The sequence below is a fragment of the Podospora pseudoanserina genome, chromosome 6, assembly GCF_035222485.1.
Source record: "Podospora pseudoanserina strain CBS 124.78 chromosome 6, whole genome shotgun sequence".
Taxonomy (NCBI): domain Eukaryota; kingdom Fungi; phylum Ascomycota; class Sordariomycetes; order Sordariales; family Podosporaceae; genus Podospora; species Podospora pseudoanserina.
Genome location: NC_085925.1, coordinates 2,979,812 through 2,996,609, shown reverse-complemented (window position 1 = coordinate 2,996,609; position 16,798 = coordinate 2,979,812). Strand labels below are relative to the sequence as shown.

Genomic DNA, 16,798 nt, shown 5'->3' with positions numbered 1-16,798 from the left:
CAACCCAGGTGGTGAAGATCAACACGAAGCCCGCGAAGATGCGCTTGCGATATTCCAACCCTTCCTACGCCGGTATCAGCAGGCAGTCATCGTGATGATACAGTGGCTGGTCTGTCACCCACCGTCAGGCGAAGATAGAAGGTGCATATCGCCGCCTTGATCGTCCACAGAAGAAATGTGTACGTCGACCACCCAGCAACCTGAGTTTTGGACCCGTTGACCCTGCAGTCCAATCATGAGCTACCGCACTCCAGCAGGCCGTGATGTAGTCAGAACATACCTCAACCTAAACTCCTCACTGTTCGGATCAAGCAGACGTCTCTGCTCATCCGTCATCGCATTATTCGCCAACCCCTTCCATAACGCACCCACCGAGTACGCAAGATATGTTTCCACGGTATACGCGCCCTATCCCACAACACAGGTGATCAGTCCCCAACTCTACCCATCCACATCATCACATCTCCAAGAAGAACAAACTCACCGCAGCAACCAACATTAAATAATCATCCGCCTGAAACCCCTTAATCCCCACAGTCGTCAACCTAACATACGTCCTCATCCCAACAACCACCAACGCAACTCCCAACAAGGTAAACGCTTCAATAATAAACGCCTCCATGGTGAATCTGGCACCACTGTCCGTCAAAGCGCTCGGTAGGTAAGGTCGGTATATCGATTTGGGCCCACGTGGGAAGGAAAGGGGGCGTGCAATATTTCCCAATAAGGCCGCTACGACCTCGAAGGAGAGATGAAAAACGGCAGATTCCGTCTTTTTAACCTTGATGAAGAAAAGATGACCTCATCAACACCACCCGCCAGACAGAAGCCCACAAGTTAAAAATACAACAAAGTCCAGAACGATAAAGAAACCTCCAGCAGGACGCCCCAGCTCGGAAAAAGCAAAAGCAGATTAACGTACCCGAGGCGTCCTCTTCTTTAAAAGAAGCCAATGTAGGTAGATAACACCCCGTTCTTCCGCACCATGCCTCCGATAGGAACACAAGAAGCCTCAGGAGAAACAAAGCACGGGCGGCCAGAGGAGCGAAGTGTATACAGCACCCACCCCGTAGGACAGCATCAGGCAAGCAGCATATCTACCTAATTGCAATAAGCCCACCCCCCACCTCCTTCCAAAATCCAACCTTATCATTCTACTGCTGACCACCCCAAACCCCCTGGCAATCCAAAAAAAAGGGGGCCCGTTGCATTGGCTGACCACTGGCAATCCCCTCTCCCCTCCTGCTGCCAACCGTTTGTGAAACTCGTCACCGCAGATCACGTTGACGGGTAGAAACACCACCAAGAAAAGAAAAAGCAATTCCCTTCTCTCTTCGGGCGCATGCAAGTTTCCCTTGGTTATAACATTAAATATGTTCGTCCTGGCTGCACGTGGTAAAGTGATCCGGTTTCACAGCAGCAAACCCCCTCAGCTGAGCGAACCAGTGGCTGCAGTGTGCCGTTGAAGAAAAAGAAAATCTCCGACGAGGCTCCGGGATGGGATGGGAAGGTAGGCCGACGGAGGTATTGCACCGGGAGGGGATTAAAATCGAGCGGGAATATCTCCATGGAGCAACTGTTGAAGTGTTGAGAGGGGTATCTTCAACACAACGGGTTGAGCCGAACGGCCACGTGGGGACGGAAAGGTACAGTACTCTTCATCGGCAGCACCGAAGGGAAGAGCATTTCTTTGACTTGATCAATTGAAGAGATCTTAAAACCCACATGCTTGTAGACGGACGGACTGCTCAGGTCTTTCTTTGTCTGCTATGACATTGACCGGCATCTTCCCTTTGCTTTACTTCAGATTTCATCGCCAATCTCGTCACTCTTTGCGTAGAATGTCGTAAAACACCCCACACAACGCCCGCCGCCGTTAGCCCCTCACGTAAAAAGAAAGGAAGAATTTACTGGATGGTGGGTGTTGGACTGAAAGCAGTTAGTGATGTACGTCATCATTGCCCTGACAGGATTCTCCATGTGTCTGATGCTGGCACGGTGGCCTTGATGCCAAAGTTTTGCTGTCCTTGATAATCCCTAGAGTCCTGAAGGGGCGATATCGGTTTCAACGGTAGCACAGTGAGAGACCATGCATTACTTTATGATGTGTTTGCTCACTTGCAATGATATGGCAACTCTCCATTGCTGACCCCCAACCCCCCTCTCCCCTAAGAGCCTCCCAGTTGTTACACCACATGCGCTATTGAATGCGACGAGAAGGCTATTGGTTCCAGCCTCAAGAAATCTCCGCAGCAAGCTGACAATGCATTTTGGCAGCTCATGACAACCTTTACTGTACGCACCTTGATAGCATCCCCACACCATGATAAGGTATCCCCCACAAACTACAAGACTCAAAGTCTGGCCAGGCCCAAGGAACAACCAAGATGAACCCCTGAAACAACCTCAAAAAAGGGGGGGTTGCACCCCGCCGATCGCAGCCAGGTTCAGGCACAAAGCGGTTCACAGCTCAATGGAATGTTGGCCTTGGCATCAAGCCCCTCAGCGCGACACAGTCAGCTTCCCCACGTTCTCTAATGCCTCTCGTTGGTCAGAATGGAAAATTGACAAGGTGAATAGGGAAGAGAGTTTCGCCTCTGCCTATCGGATGCATTGTAAGCACGGCCGAACATGCAGTTTGGTTCTTTGCCTGGCATCCCATCTGGGATCCGACTGCAACCTCCTGATAAAAGAACAGGGGGCATATGTCCCAATTCAAGGGCATGTGCCGAGACCGCGGGACCACCTCCCTTGATCACACATCAGCAGCGTGCCCCTCGGTGATTTTGTTCCTGAAAAAAAGAAATCTTCAGTAAGCGGGGTCAGCAATGAAGAAGGGCTTCAACTTGCGATTGCCATGATCAGCTCCCGGCACTGCACATACCCACCGTTGAGACAGTAAAGAAACCTTCCTTTTTGACTTGGAACGGACGTACCTGCATTCAGGGCCCGAGTTGTCCGAGGGTCAAAGAGGTCACACCTCCAACCATTGCTGCGCTCAGGGAACATCCTTCGAAGCAAACACCCACCGTCCTTCACCGAGTACCTCAACGGGCAACTCAAATCCTCCGCCATGGAAACCCTCGACCTCGTGGTCATCGGCGCAGGTATGCCACCACCCGCCCTGCGTGTCGCAACCCGGAACTAACTGCATTGCATAGGCATCGCCGGACTCTCCGCTGCAAAGATCTACCACCAGCTCAACAATGGCAAGACTCTCGCCCTACTCGACGACAAAGAGAGCGTCGGCGGTGTCTGGGCCAATAGCCGGCTCTACCCCGAGCTCCGAACAAACAACATGCTTGGGACATATCAGTTCCCTGACTTTCCGATGACCACTGAGCAATTCGGTGTGAAGCCAGGAGACCACATCCCAGGCGTTGTCGTGCATGAGTACCTGAAAGCCTATGCTGAGAAGTTTGGCATCGCGGATAAAATCCGCTTCCGTCATAAGGTTGTGACTGCTGAACACCAGGATGGACTGGACGGTGGTTGGACCCTGACAGTAGAGCATGACGACGAGACGAGCAGGATCTTTGCAAAGAAGCTCATTGTCGCTACCGGGTTGACTTCTGAGCCGTTTTTGCCTCATATTGATGGACAAGAGGAGTTTAGCGCGCCTTTGTTCCATGGTGCTGATTTCCTTCAACATGTCGATACTCTCGAAACCACTCATAAGGTGACGGTTTTCGGTGGGAGCAAATCGGCTTGGGATGCAGTTTATGCGTACGGTAAGAAGGGTATCCACGTGGACTGGGTGATCCGAGAAAGCGGCCATGGTGCTGTGTGGATGGCACCACCCTACGTGACACCATTGAAGAAGTGGCTAGAGAAGCTGGTCAGTATGTGTCTTCGACCAACCACACCCCTCTTGTGTATCATCGTATTAACGTCGCAACCCCCAGACACCCGTATGCTCACCTGGTTCAGTCCTTGCATCTGGGGCTTCGCCGACGGGTACAACACGCTCCGCAACTTCTACCACGGCACCGCCCTCGGCCGCGCCATCACGAACGTCTTCTGGTCCGTCCTTGGCAACGACGTCATCACGCTCAATAAATACGACTCCCACCCCGAGCTCAAGAAGATCAAGCCCTGGAGCCATCCCATGTTCACCGCTTCGTCCTTTTCCATCTACAACTACCCCACCAGCTTCTGGGACCTTTTGACCAAAGGCACCGTCAAAGTTCACATTGCAGACATCACCGGCCTGTCCCACAAAACGGTCCACCTATCCAACGGTACAGACCTTCCGGCTGATGCCCTGTGCTGTGTGACTGGTTGGAAGCACGTACCACCAGTCAAGTTTCTCCCTGAGGGAATCGACCTAGACATTGGGCTGCCTCACACACCAAGCAAGGCAAAGCTGTTCACCAAGGAAGCCGTCGAAAGGGCTGACAAAGAAATTCTCGGTATATTTCCGCGATTGAAGGATCAGCCAGTTCAAAACCCTAACCTGAAGCCACTCCTTGGAACAAAGGGTCTGTCAACGACAGACAAGATCAACCCTTCGACTCCTCTGACCCCATGGACGCTGTACCGGTTTATGGTGCCACCCTCAGCAAGGTTCATGCAGACAAGAGACATCGCCTTTGCGGGTATCTGCATGAACTTCAGCACCATGATCATGGCGCATATCCAGGGGTTGTGGATCTCGGCGTATTTTGCTGACCAGCTGCCTGTGAGGACGATTCCGCCGGTTGATGGGAAGAGGGATCGGGAAGGGAGGGCCAAGACGCTGGAAGAGGTTCAGCACGAGACAGTACTGCATGCTCGGTTTGGCAAATGGAGGTATCCGGCCGGGAAGGGCGCGCTACTGCCGGACTTTGTGTTTGACGCGGTGCCGTACTTGGATTTGATGGTGGGGGATATGGGTTTGAAAGTTCATCGGAAGGCGGGGTGGTTAAAAGAGGCAACAGAGCCGTATGGGCCGGAGGATTATGAGGATCTCATGTCGGAATGGGTGCAGTCGGTCGATGGGGAGTAGCGGAGTCCTGTTATGACGTAGAGGGCGATGAGATGGGTGTATATAATGCGATCCATTGCAATACCAATGATTGAAGACAGCTTTTATTCTGGCGGTGGCTGCCTGTAACGTTGGAATCATTAGCGATGAGCTGTCGTGCTGATGGGAATGTAAGAATTTGAGTGAAGTCAAAATAAGCAGTTAGTGGAGGCGCACAAGCGCGGCGGGTCATTGGGGCACTGGGTGGGTTTCGCGGGGGTGATCTCACTCAGCCTTGTTTGTGGAGTTGGTGATCTGGGGCGTCACCACCATGATTGTGATGGCGACGGTGCCAAAGGCTTCTAAAGCGCGATCGGCTAGAGATATCAGAGTGTCATGTCAGTCTTTCAGCATCATACAACAAGCCTTGATCGATATCAACACCACATAGCATTACCAAAAAGGGAAAAAAAAGAACGCAAAATCACTTTGCAAGTGATTGAACGGGATGCAACTTACCAAGCTTCTGACCCACAATCACCAACATCCTAAGCCATGCTCTCACGAGGGAGCATCTGGGCCAACAACAAAAAATGCTCGCGGGCGGGCACTTTGACTGCTATTTTTTATAAAAAAAGCTAAGCACCAACATGTTAGTTTTTGTCCCTGTCTTCTGACGTGCGCATGACTTACAAAGACACTGGGTTAAATATCAGTGTTACAGGTATTGTCAGCATTTCAATCTTTGAACGGAGTGCCCCTGAAGTTTTCTCGCTTTACTCCTCCCAAACACACCAGGAGACAGGCATTCTTGAGCCCAGTTGGGGAACATGATGTCCCTACCCTCGTCATTGACTCCTGGGACAACAAAGGGCATGAACATACCGGGACAAAGTCAACCGAAAGCAAATAACAACAACGGGTTTGGTCGCTGATGTTGGTTATTCCTGTCCCAGCCACGATGTTAGGCTAAGTTTTCCCACACAAAGAGAGCCCGGTGGCTACTCAGAATGAGGAAGAGAGACGAGCTTGACCGCTGTGATAATCTAGATATCACCATTAATGAGTCTTGATGTTCAAGACTGATGTGGGCTTGAATAAGAGCACATACGAAACGGAAAGAAGCCGGGATGGTAACGGTTTTCTGTCTAAAACTAAGCTGTCAGTTTCTAGGTTCTCAGAAAGATCAACAACGGCTATCCACAACAGGGATATCGAAGAACACGAGAATCGGGCCAATATATCAAAGGACGCCGGAGAGAACGGTGAGCCTGTGCTGTTTTCTGGGCAGGACTGTCAGCAGTCAGCGGCTTTTCAAACGAAACACGAGACGAGGCGCGAAACATACGGGAAAGGACCAAAGAAACGGGAAGGGCTGGCAGTCGAGCCTCTGTTATCAACTGGAGTTAGCACCCAGCCTCAGGCTTAGACGACTGTAGCCCAATAGGAAGATTTTTACAGAAAAAGCGACACAGGCAACTACGAAGTGGGTTTCTTTAGAGAACTGCCAATTACCAATAGGATCAGCCCCCCTTGCGTCTCTAGTTAACAGTACGTCGTTTTCGCGATTGGGAATGAGAGATGAAGCAAAGCGACGAGCCGGTTGAAGGCTTGTAATTCCGGGGATATCGATCGGCTTACGGCAAGGAGGAAGGTGAAAAACTCTGTTGTCTCCAATCTATTAGCTTTCGTTCCATGAGAGGAGAGTATTGGACCCAGGCCACCCAAGTCAAGGGAGCCAGGTTTATACTCACCAAGCGGTCCCAGAAGAAGAAAACGTAGAGAGTCAGGCTGTTGACTAGTTCGACAACAATGCTAGCTGCTGCACCAATCTTGACCAAAGTGTCAAAGAGCGGTTGATACCACAAAACGCCTGAAGGAGATGCTGCTCATAGAGGGAAAAGAAGAAACAGCAAATCTGATGTTATTGTGCCTGTCACAAATGAACTGTCAGATAAATCTGCCGAGCACCTGCGAAGCTCCGGTGTAAATGGAGTGCTGGTAACCTGGACATTCGTTTCACGTCTGTTTGGAACCGGGAAGATCAAAGACTTGGAAGCTTTGAACTGTCGAGAAGTTGATGGAGAGCGTACCGAACGGCGGAAGAGTCCCAAGGGCGTCGTTTGAGGAAATCTGAGGATACAGTTAGTTGTCAAGAGCGTCAAGCCTGGCTGGAGCTCAAACAAAGCTGCGACTGTACATACAGAGACGAGACCGACCAGCGCGGCGGAGAGTATCGTTGGAAGTGTCTGCAAATTTTGTTTTGCATTGTTTTTACGTCCAATCCACAAGGGCGTGCGAGGCCCAGGCCGAGCGATCGCAAGCAGCTAGCCACTTGCAAGCGAGCGACTCCAACAGCAAATCATCCAGATATAAACCACCCAAAGTGGTTGAGAATAGTAGCATGGTGGTTCTGACGAGGCAAAGGCCAGAGAGGCAGTGCTGTACATACAGGAGCAGACAGACAGCACAAATAACGGTGCCGAAGGAAAAATAGCGACTCTCACAGACGAATAAGAAAGTCGAAAAGAGGTGGGAGTTGAGAGACACACCTGGAGCAAGTTGCTGGTGGTGCAAGCTCCTCCAATTCCATCCAAGCTTCCTACAAGAATTCAGACATCATACAATCAATGCTTTGATAAGGAGTTCTGATCCCTACTCGATTGGACTCCTGCAATTGGAGAAGAGGAAACCTGGAACTCAACCTCCCATACGGCTTCGACGAAGCCATTCTCTCCTTTGATATTGTACTCCTGCGGCACTGCACTGATTTTAAAACCGCCCAATTACCTACATTAGCCACAACCAGACATAGCCTTCTTTGCTAAGGATCGTTTAAAAGGAGATATCCCAGAAGATTACGAAAGTGACAAAGAGACCAAGTCACTAAATCGTTGTGGGTGGGATTGAGTGAGGTATCTAAGCTCAAAGACTTGGCTGTATCTTTCGGCTAGGTAACGGAGGGGCAATACCCAAGGTAGCGTACTATGGAGAGAACCCCATGTACTCCTTGAAGCCAGCAAAGCTAAATATGATGATAGGTGACAATAATATATAACCAGCCTGTCTTGTTCCCAGTCCTCTGTTGTCCGGTTCTTCGATTTCGCCATCCCAACCGTCCTGCTCTCAAAACAGATGGCCCGTGCATGTCAACAATCAGCCTGGCAACAGTCCTCTCAACGCCGGTCTGTTACAAACCTCCAGCAATCCTGTCCAGCACGGATTTCTGTCCTTTGAGATGTCGTAACACCCCGGTGACACGACACAGAGTCTCCACGTGGCCATAGGCATCACCATGTAATAAAAAACAAGAAACACTTATAATAACAATAGAAGGTAACCACAAATGCTAAACAACTTTATCATCATGGCTAGCTAAAGCCAATCTCTCATCAGATCCTATCATCTTAAGAGGTCACCCCCGCTGCAGGGATGCTGAATAGACGGCATTGGAAATGGAAACCTACAGTCAGCTCTTCCGCAAGGAGCGCAGCCGAATGTACATGTGCACACCGTAAACCACACCCCGTCACCCTCTTTGCATCAATGTCGTGTTATGTATCTTGGGCGCGGTGAACACCGCGATGCGTCGTATTCCTGACACCCTTGGCAGAAATGACGAAGGTGGTAGACGGAGTATCTTGGCATCATCGGAGCGACGGAGTGGCAACTAGGCCGGGGTAGTAGATCGAGTGTCGTGGTATGGGGAGGGGGCAATGGACGCGACATTGATGGAGGGGATCGGTGGACAAGTCTTGGAATCGGGTTTGTTTGAAGATGAGAGCTGGCAGGTGACAAAGGTTAGTGACCACACAAAACGGGGAAAGAGGGTAGAAAATACAGTAGCATAAAAGGACAATTTAATGTTTGCCCACCAAAGCCACAAGGCTTCAGCTAGGCAAGTCGTTTGATGAAAGCTCGCGTCTCTGTGCTGGCTCTGGGTCTAAGATGTCAGGAGGAAAACTCCAACGCAAAGACCCAGGTTCTCAGGCGGCACCACGTGGAGGTACAGAGTCTGTCTTCGCCGCCCGACATGGGTTGCCAGCCCACAGCTTTACACTGTTGTCCTTCAGCCGTTTTGTAGGTGGTTCAGGTTCCCCCGGTCTACTGTTTTCCTTCAGCCCGACCGCAGCCTTACTCCTCCATATCCATTATATCCATCTCCATCTCTATTCCATCACCCTTCCCCTCACCCTCAACATCCGCATCTTCCATGGCCTCATCGAAATCCAGATCCTTCAGTGCTTGGCTCACGTCCTCAAAGTCCACGCGCGGAGGAGCAGCGGGATCGACCCCCAATGCTTGGAGGCCATCAGCCACGCTGTCCAACGCCGCGGCCTCCCCCTCCTTACGCTCGTCCTGGCGCAGCCTTGCCGACACCCACAAATTCACCTCCAGCTCATTCCGGGCGAAGAACGGCACCTCGAAATACAGCTTGTCCAAGCCGTCGGTCAACCCGTTACCCTGCATGGTGCTGGTTCTCTGCACAAAATGTTAACAACTTGATTCATCATCCATGCACAAAACTCTCTTTTTTCTTATTTTTCTTTTGGTTTTTTTGCAAAACAGATTGTAACTTACCGGAGTGCTGTCCCACCAGTTCCGATACCTCTCCCGGGCATACATCAACTCCTGAAACAACGAAATAAATAAGGCGTATTGCATTTCGTTCTCCCAACCCATCTCATGGGTGAAATGCATGTGCATTTCCTAAAACACCCAAAAAGGGTCAATCTTCACCACCGTCTCCGGAGGAGCGCAGGATTCCTCGTGCTGCTCAACCAACCACCTCCCCATCCCCAAAGCGAACTCCACCATCTTCAACAAAAACCCCCGGACATTCTGCTTGTCGAGAGGCATGAACCGGGCCAGTGTGTCAACCACGGACCTGTCGCGTCTGGTCTTTCCCAAGACTACGTCGCCCTGAGGCCAGGATAATCCCTTGTTGGGAAGCAAACGACGGAGTTGGGGAGCCATCTTGTCGATCTTACTAAGTTCTTTTTGTCAATTTCAAATTTCAAATTTCAAATTTGAATAAATTACGTTCTTCATCCGAGCATACCTCTCAAAATTCGTTCACAAACGATTGCGGGCGTGAGCGAGGGCGGTGGTGGCCGTGTGGTCGAGGTCGGGAGTTGGCTTGCGAAGGAGACTCTTTGAATTTGAAATCGCGAGCAAGAGACTTTTTATCGGCAGTGCAAGTCATGTGCAGGCGAATAAGAGTGGCAGAAAAACCAAAACAAACAGTCACAGCTTCGCAAGTTAGCCTCTGCCTGCAACTTGGTTTAAAGGGAGGGTGCGACACCGCGGCTCATATCAATTCTACTATAGTGTATCTTAAGACATAGTACTGGGGACAGAGACTCATCTGAGGTTCAATCAATTTTCATCACATGTTAGATCAAAAAGAAGTGATTGTTTTACAAAAGAGATAAACACAAAATGAAAGTACTGTGTTGGCCATCCTCCAGACCTACAACCCTCAGCGCGGCCTAAAGCGGAAGCGAACATAGGAGTCAAGCAGCCAGGAAATCGACAGTTGCGATAGAGAGCGCCCACCATGGGGATTGAACCCATGGTGTCTGTAGCCTAGCTGTGGCACTCGATGAGAGAGCCAGACCACTTAGCCAAACATGGTTGTGCTGTTGATGGAAGGTACTGCAGAACTGTTGTTGATCAGGGGTAGTTGCTCCTTCCGCAAGTGTAGCAGTCTAACTGCTGATTAAGTACAGACAGTTCCCTCTTCAGGCTTTAAGATAGGCACGATGTCATCCCACCACGTGTCAGCTTTGTTACCAATGGCAAGGCGACCAGCCGACCAAGAGCCATTGGTTGTAGAGCGTTCTAGACTTTGCCAGCTCAATCATCAGCTCAATCATGGCACTGGCAACGTAAACAACAGTGATTTGGATGTCTATTTTACCCACAAGCCAGCATTAGAAGGAAACTCGAGTGGTGGTAAGCAAAGCCGGAGGACTAGAATGGCCAAATGCCCTATATAAAACCTGGCCCCATTTTATAGTGCGAGACAACAGACTCAGGAAAGCCGGTAGGTTTGAATCAGGGATAAGCAGTCCACTCGATGTCTGTAATTTTACTGTAAAAAAGTGGCGAAAGGGAATCCGAAGCTGCGTCTCCAAGAAAATAAAACACTACAGTTCGCACATGCTTCTTCAACCATCACACATCCGGCCAAAACCCCTTCTCCCCCTCCATCAAGGTCCTCCACTTCCCTTCCACCCTCCCCAAGATTTCTTTCTTCACTTCCTCCTGTTTCTGCCCATCCTCACCGACCATCCCAATCTCCCTCTCCACAGCCTGATCAATCAACACCCCCAACCTCTCCACAAACCCCCTAAACTCATCACTACTCCAATTAGGAATAAACTCCCTCCTCAACGCCCCACCATCCTCATCCTCCTTCCCATTAGGCCTCTCCTCCTGCTGCCCCCTCGCCCAGCTCCAAGCCTCAAGATAAACTCTCTCCGTCCCCCAAAACGTCACCGCCCCCTCCAACCAAGGAATCTTCTCACTCACCGGCAATTCTCCTCCCCCTGCCCCCAACAACCAAGATCCCAACCCCTTCCCCTTCTCCTTCCTTCCAACATCCCTAAACAACCCCTCAATAACCCCCAACCCCTTCACCCTCCCCACCTCCCTTGAGTTCACTCCCACAAAATCCACCAATTCATACCTCCCCCCAACCTCAAGAAACATCCTCTCCTCCCTCCTCACCGCAACCAAAGCCTCAATCAGCCAATCCACCAGTCTAACTTCGAACGCCTCATCCTCTTCCCCCGGCTGTTCAACCCCAGGTAAATGCTTCGGCAGCTCCAGACTAGCGAGCAACTGTCCCGCAGCTCGGATATAAGCATGGATATACAACCGGTCATTCACCAGCCAATGACTCAGCACATCTTTGGGGAGCGTCCCCTTTGCTGCAGCGAGCAAAAAGGGGTGTTGAGTCGCGGCTTTGAACTCCTCTGGTTGGAGGGAGAGGAGGTGTTTGGTGAGGGAAAAGGGGGCAGCGGTGGTGGATGACGTCATTGTTCTGGAGACTCAGGGGGTAAGGTAAACACAAAGATGGATGGAGGTTATGATTTGAAACTATAATTGTGGAAAAGAAACGAGGGATTTGGTGTGAAAAGAGATAGGAAAAAAGCATGTCTCGGCATGGATCAAGGGAGGGGTTAAAATACAGTGTGGCTTGTGGATTAGTGTAACGTTGTGGCATGCGTCTTCGCTTCCCGGAACAGCCGCTCGGCATGGCCCGACATCAGCCGGAAGATGCGCGGCCCCACTCTAACGCCGAGTTCCACTATGCAGCCGGTTGCGTTGCTGTGGATGAATGTTTACTTTGGGCATTAGGGGTTGGTGACACGACATGATTTCACTTGCTTGACGAGTAAAAGGATCAAGGTAAAGGCTGCATCAGCAATCGCTTGATGTGCTAGCCTGAGAAGTCAACGCCTCCTGAAACTCATAGCAACGAAACAATGCTCCTATCCCTAGTGCGCCAACCAATCCGGTGCCAAAGACAGAGAAAGCCATGCCTCAACTCCAGAACATGCTGCCCATTGTGAACCCGAATGAACGCCTTGAACGAAAAGAGGCCATCAAGCAAAACAATGCCAATGCTGAAACTGAAAGAAACCATGTGTCATCAAATGCGATCTCTAAACGAACCACCAGCAGCATTAACATCCCCCATCTCCACATCCTGCGTGTTGTTGAGTATCATGCCCTCAACACCAGCACGAACGTCCTCCATCTCTACATCTTGCTGGCCGCCAGTAGTGGCGCCATCTTCCTCCTCAAAGATCTCGACATCGTCCGCCGCCTCGTTCATGTACAGCTCCAGCTCGGTATTGGACCAAAAGCCCCTCACGGCCCCATTGAACTGGTCAATGGCCTTGGCCAGGGCAGAGAGCTGGAACTCCTTGACGGGTTCCTGTCAACACAAGGTGTTAGCAATTGATTCAATTCAACCTTGCAATGGCAACATACCTTGTCGTACTCGAAGCAATCCTCCAAGTACCGATGGCGAGCCATCACAACCGCGAAGAAGAGGTTCTCAAACACCTGCACAACGGCAGGCGACGCACGAGCGAGCGCAACCCCCAGGCGCGAGTGGGCGCCGAACATCTCGACGAAGCCAAAGTGGTCCTCCGGCTCGTCGTGCAATCTGCGCGCGAAATCGGTCGCCTCCTCGACCATTTTGGTGATCGCTTTCACCATGTGCTTTTTGCCCGCGGGCACCCTCAACTCCGCCAGTATCTTCTCGACTTTGTGGTCCCAACTGCGTCTGGCCAGGACATTGTCACGGCCAGGCCAGGCCAGTCCGCTGACCTTCAACGCCGCTTTGAGAGAGACGACAGACATCTTCGGTATCTACTGAGGGATTAATATTAGCTTTCTATGCCTGAATTCTACATCTTGACGCCCTGAGCTTGCAAATCAACCTCCTCGAAGGTAGACTTGAGGCCTTTTCGGGGATAGTTTGAGGTCCCAAAGTCGCATAGTGACACCTCAAATGATCGTTTGGACGCGTCAAACTTTCATTATAAGACCTGAAGAAGAAGATTGAACACATACCTTTGAAATGAAGAGGTGTTTGAGTTTGTTTTGAAGGCGTTTTGAGATAGTAAAAAGGCGTGCGCAATGGTGAAGATGAGGGATGGAGGGTTGAAGAAATGTCCTGCCAATTATTTACGATTGTCAGAAAGTTTTCAAGTTATTGACTCAGCAAGAGCAGCGAGCAGAAAAGGCAGGAAGGTGCCATGCGACCAACAGGGCAGGCGCAAAGTTCAATTTGCGATAGCTCCTTCCTTCTGCTCCGCCTGGAAAAGGCACACAAGCAAAGAGGAAAAAGAATGAAAAAATAAATAAAAATATATGAACTGCTAATCATATCCCTCAACCCATAAGTCATGGGCTATTGATAGTTTTGATTAGCTGGATGGCAAAAAGGAAGTGGAAGTCATGGTCAAACCCCCAGTCTACTCAGCAATCCCACAGACGTATACCGCGGTTAGGTAGGTCGTAACCACCAGTGATGCAATATCAAGCCCTCATCCCTCATGCCATGGACAATTGCTGGTTGCAGGAGTTGAACCCGCAACATCTAGTTGGAAGTGGGAGTTGAACCCACAGCCTCTAGAGGTGGCGCAACCTGTGACGGTAGCATTGACCACTTGACCAAGTGACTGCTCTGATTTTGATACCCTTGGTACACCGACAGTTGGTCTAAGAGGTGACAGGTGTTGGGCCTTGCTCCCATTGGCTGTTATCGTCTGGCAGTTGCTCCGTTTATGGCAGCTCCCTAAAGGCTCGTGCCAGGTGAGATGGGCTTTGTGGACGAGGTCGCGTTTACTCTTGGCTGTGACGCGCCTTTCTCTGCTCCTCGGGTCAACAGCCCTTCTCATCATTTTGATCCAGCTTTGATTCTCGACGTTGAGCATCCTTCACTATTGAATCCGCCAGACAAAGGCCCATCTCCGTCATTATCACACAGGAAGGTTAAGCAAGCTTCTCTCTTAAGTCACCATTGTCGGACGGAATCGCACAAGACAACAACGGTCATTCCAATCAGAGTAATCGGCACTATCACGAAAGGGGTCTAATCAAAAGAATCCATTCTTTGTTCTCCATTACATTGCTGACTATTAAAAAGCGTCCTAAATGATTCTCATAGTAGTCATGGCCCCGGCCTCAAAAGGAATATCCCACCACGCAGGTGCCTTCCACTGATAATCGCCATGGGCCAGCTCAATCATCCCCACCCGCTCATACAACTGCTCATCGGCATCTACCAACAACAACAACAGGAGGTACCGATACCGATATATCGGATCCAGAATCCCTTCAGTGTCGATACTGGTACCAAGCGGCATACCAAACACTGCCTGTCCCTGTCGGATGATAGGCTGTTCGTTTGTGGTCTGAATATCAAGGAACCCACGTGTTCTCGATTCTTGAAGATTAAGATCGATCCCAAAGCTACGTTGGAACCAGCCCGCCCACTCCAGTGTGTCGTTATGCACCGATTGACTGGATGTTCCAGCCAACAAGTTACCCTTGAGCGTCAGACAACCATGAGTGGTCAGTCTGCTGGTGCCACCATCCACCTTGAGATTCGTGGCAGGGATCACATGAACCAAGCCGAGACCTTGTGCTGCACCTGAAAGCGTATGGTACGGAGGGAGCTCAATCTTCTCGACAACAGTACCGCTATCCTCCCACCATGGCTCCCCATTCCCGAGATCCGATCGAGACCAATACTCACAACAGGTACTAACCGAGAGCCAAGACCATGTAGGAGCTTTTGTCGTATCCCTATTTGGTCTAGGATCCATCGGCCTTTTCCCCCTTCGAGTTGCCGTCCCAGTATGCCAGGCAAGATCACACAGAAAGCTATCCTCCCATAGTCCCGCGGCATACAATCCCTTCCTTGAATGCTGTATCTCTACTGCCAGTCCGAGAATAGCAACCGCTCTGTCCGATATTTTGGTCAAATCCAGCGCGGTATAAGCCCTGACCATATCATGCCAGACTCTCCGCTGCTCCGACACCGGCGCCTCCCTTGGCAACCGCGTCTGAATAGCCTTGATTTCCAACCTAGACCGATCCGCGGTTGTCATCCAGCTAACCCCCTCAGGACACTCACACTCCACCGACTCCATACATTCCCACACCAACTCATCCGAACAACAGTGTATGATCCTCCGAGACAAAAGCCTCTCCTGATAAACCCACCCCCTCCCAAGCAGCGTCTTCCCAAAATGAACATGACTCGGCGACCCACTTAAATGCTTATCCATCAACCTAACCTCAAACCTATAACCCGTCCCATCCTTCAATTTTCCAGCCACAGTCCTCTCCCTCGTCGGAACCAACGAATCCTCACACCCAAACCCCGCCGTGCCAGCTACAGTCACAACCGCATTCTGATAAATCGCGCACATCTTCCTCGACTCTCTATACCAATCCTCCGCATCATCCTGCACAATACAAAGACTATCAATCCAGAGATACCTCACCCCCAGCTCCCTTGCAATGTCGATCGCATCCTGGAACAGCTTCGGGATCTTCTCCCAAGGCAACCCTTCCTTCCAATCCCCCAACGTCGCCCGGGTCGTGGTAAGCGGCTGACACTTCCCCCACCGGTGACTAAGACAAGCATACCTCCCCCTTTCCCCCACCCTCGATTCATACAACCTCACGCCCCCATTCCCAGGTAACAAATCCAGCACTCTGCTCGGTAATACCGTCACCCCCTCAGGAAGCATCACACCCCCATAAGACCTACACATCTCATGACTTTCCCGACACCGCCCCAACCACGCCTTCATTTTTTCTACTTTCCTTTCCCACGCGAAACTTTCCTTGTTCAAGGCAGCCGGGGTCTTCATCAAGTTCCACCCCCCAGTCCCACATAACCCATCATCCACAAAGAAGTTAACAGTCTGCCCCTCCGTCCAGGGTGTCACCCTCGCCGGTGTTCTGAATTGAATCAACAACCGATCTTGCTTCTCACTGCTCTGTTGCATGATCAGCATGACCTGCAGCTGGACGCCTCCCAGCTGGGAGGGCGTGAACCAGACTTGCAGGGCGCCGGTGAGGATCTTGCAGAGGGAACAGTCTTGTTTGGTGGCGTGGGTGACGGCTGCTTCCCAGAGGATGTGATGCTGTCTTTGGGGGCGGGGTCGGTGGGTGGAGAGGAGGAGGGCGAGGAATTGGTCACATTGTGTTTTTGGACCATCATCCACGGGGGGGTTGGGAGAAACCATTGCAGCGGCTACAAGCAACTCGAAATGTGTTTCTGTGAAAACGCAAAGGTAAATGATCAAAGAA

At 50.9% G+C, this 16,798-nt stretch overlaps 7 protein-coding genes across 7 annotated transcripts; 1 reads left to right on the top strand and 6 right to left on the bottom strand.

Annotated features, from left to right (window-relative positions):
* Nucleotides 1-240: 240 nt before the first annotated feature.
* QC764_0097250 (uncharacterized protein) lies at nt 241-1,107 on the bottom strand (the record flags this gene model as incomplete). The annotated part of the gene is made up of 2 exons (XM_062941012.1): nt 485-1,107; nt 241-408 (listed from the first exon to the last, which is right to left on the bottom strand). The coding sequence occupies exons 1-2, from the start codon at nt 620-622 to the stop codon at nt 241-243; spliced, it is 306 nt and encodes a 101-aa protein (XP_062797930.1). The 5' UTR covers nt 623-1,107.
* Nucleotides 1,108-1,814: 707 nt separating this feature from the next.
* On the top strand, nt 1,815-5,181 carry QC764_607570 (uncharacterized protein). The gene is made up of 3 exons (XM_062949257.1): nt 1,815-3,107; nt 3,162-3,842; nt 3,906-5,181. The coding sequence occupies exons 1-3, from the start codon at nt 3,074-3,076 to the stop codon at nt 4,985-4,987; spliced, it is 1,797 nt and encodes a 598-aa protein (XP_062797929.1). The 5' UTR covers nt 1,815-3,073; the 3' UTR covers nt 4,988-5,181.
* Nucleotides 5,182-8,366: 3,185 nt separating this feature from the next.
* On the bottom strand, nt 8,367-9,652 carry QC764_0097230 (uncharacterized protein; the record flags this gene model as incomplete). The annotated part of the gene is made up of 2 exons (XM_062941011.1): nt 8,367-9,427; nt 9,527-9,652. The coding sequence occupies 2 exons, from the start codon at nt 9,650-9,652 to the stop codon at nt 9,080-9,082; spliced, it is 474 nt and encodes a 157-aa protein (XP_062797928.1). The 3' UTR covers nt 8,367-9,079.
* A 3-nt stretch (nt 9,653-9,655) lies between these two features.
* Nucleotides 9,656-10,151, bottom strand: QC764_0097220 (uncharacterized protein; the record flags this gene model as incomplete). Its single annotated transcript, XM_062941010.1, has 2 exons — nt 9,656-9,935; nt 10,030-10,151. 2 exons carry the CDS (start codon nt 10,149-10,151, stop codon nt 9,656-9,658), a joined length of 402 nt encoding a protein of 133 aa, XP_062797927.1.
* Nucleotides 10,152-11,125: 974 nt separating this feature from the next.
* QC764_607560 (uncharacterized protein) lies at nt 11,126-12,212 on the bottom strand (the record flags this gene model as incomplete). Its single annotated transcript, XM_062949256.1, has 2 exons — nt 11,126-11,905; nt 12,054-12,212. The coding sequence occupies 2 exons, from the start codon at nt 12,210-12,212 to the stop codon at nt 11,126-11,128; spliced, it is 939 nt and encodes a 312-aa protein (XP_062797926.1).
* Nucleotides 12,213-12,311: 99 nt separating this feature from the next.
* Nucleotides 12,312-13,773, bottom strand: QC764_607555 (uncharacterized protein). The gene is made up of 3 exons (XM_062949255.1): nt 13,541-13,773; nt 12,953-13,336; nt 12,312-12,896 (listed from the first exon to the last, which is right to left on the bottom strand). Exons 2-3 carry the CDS (start codon nt 13,325-13,327, stop codon nt 12,609-12,611), a joined length of 663 nt encoding a protein of 220 aa, XP_062797925.1. The 5' UTR covers nt 13,328-13,336; nt 13,541-13,773; the 3' UTR covers nt 12,312-12,608.
* Nucleotides 13,774-14,622: 849 nt separating this feature from the next.
* Nucleotides 14,623-16,734, bottom strand: QC764_0097190 (uncharacterized protein; the record flags this gene model as incomplete). The annotated part of the gene is made up of 1 exon (XM_062941009.1): nt 14,623-16,734. One exon carries the CDS (start codon nt 16,732-16,734, stop codon nt 14,623-14,625), a length of 2,112 nt encoding a protein of 703 aa, XP_062797924.1.
* Between the last annotated feature and the right edge of the window lie 64 nt (nt 16,735-16,798).

What these genes read in the sequence shown, in the direction of transcription:
- QC764_607570 (XM_062949257.1), top strand. Translation starts at nt 3,074, where the DNA reads ATGGAAACCCTCGACCTCGTGGTCATCGGCGCAG. An exon ending in CCTCGTGGTCATCGGCGCAG is followed by an intron (nt 3,108 to 3,161) that starts GTATGCCACCAC and finishes TGCATTGCATAG; the next exon opens with GCATCGCCGGACTCTCCGCT. An exon ending in GTGGCTAGAGAAGCTGGTCA is followed by an intron (nt 3,843 to 3,905) that starts GTATGTGTCTTC and finishes CGCAACCCCCAG; the next exon opens with ACACCCGTATGCTCACCTGG.
- QC764_607555 (XM_062949255.1), bottom strand. Translation starts at nt 13,327, where the DNA reads ATGTCTGTCGTCTCTCTCAAAGCGGCGTTGAAGGTCAGCGGACTGGCC. An exon ending in ATTGCTTCGAGTACGACAAG is followed by an intron (nt 12,897 to 12,952) that starts GTATGTTGCCAT and finishes TTGTGTTGACAG; the next exon opens with GAACCCGTCAAGGAGTTCCA.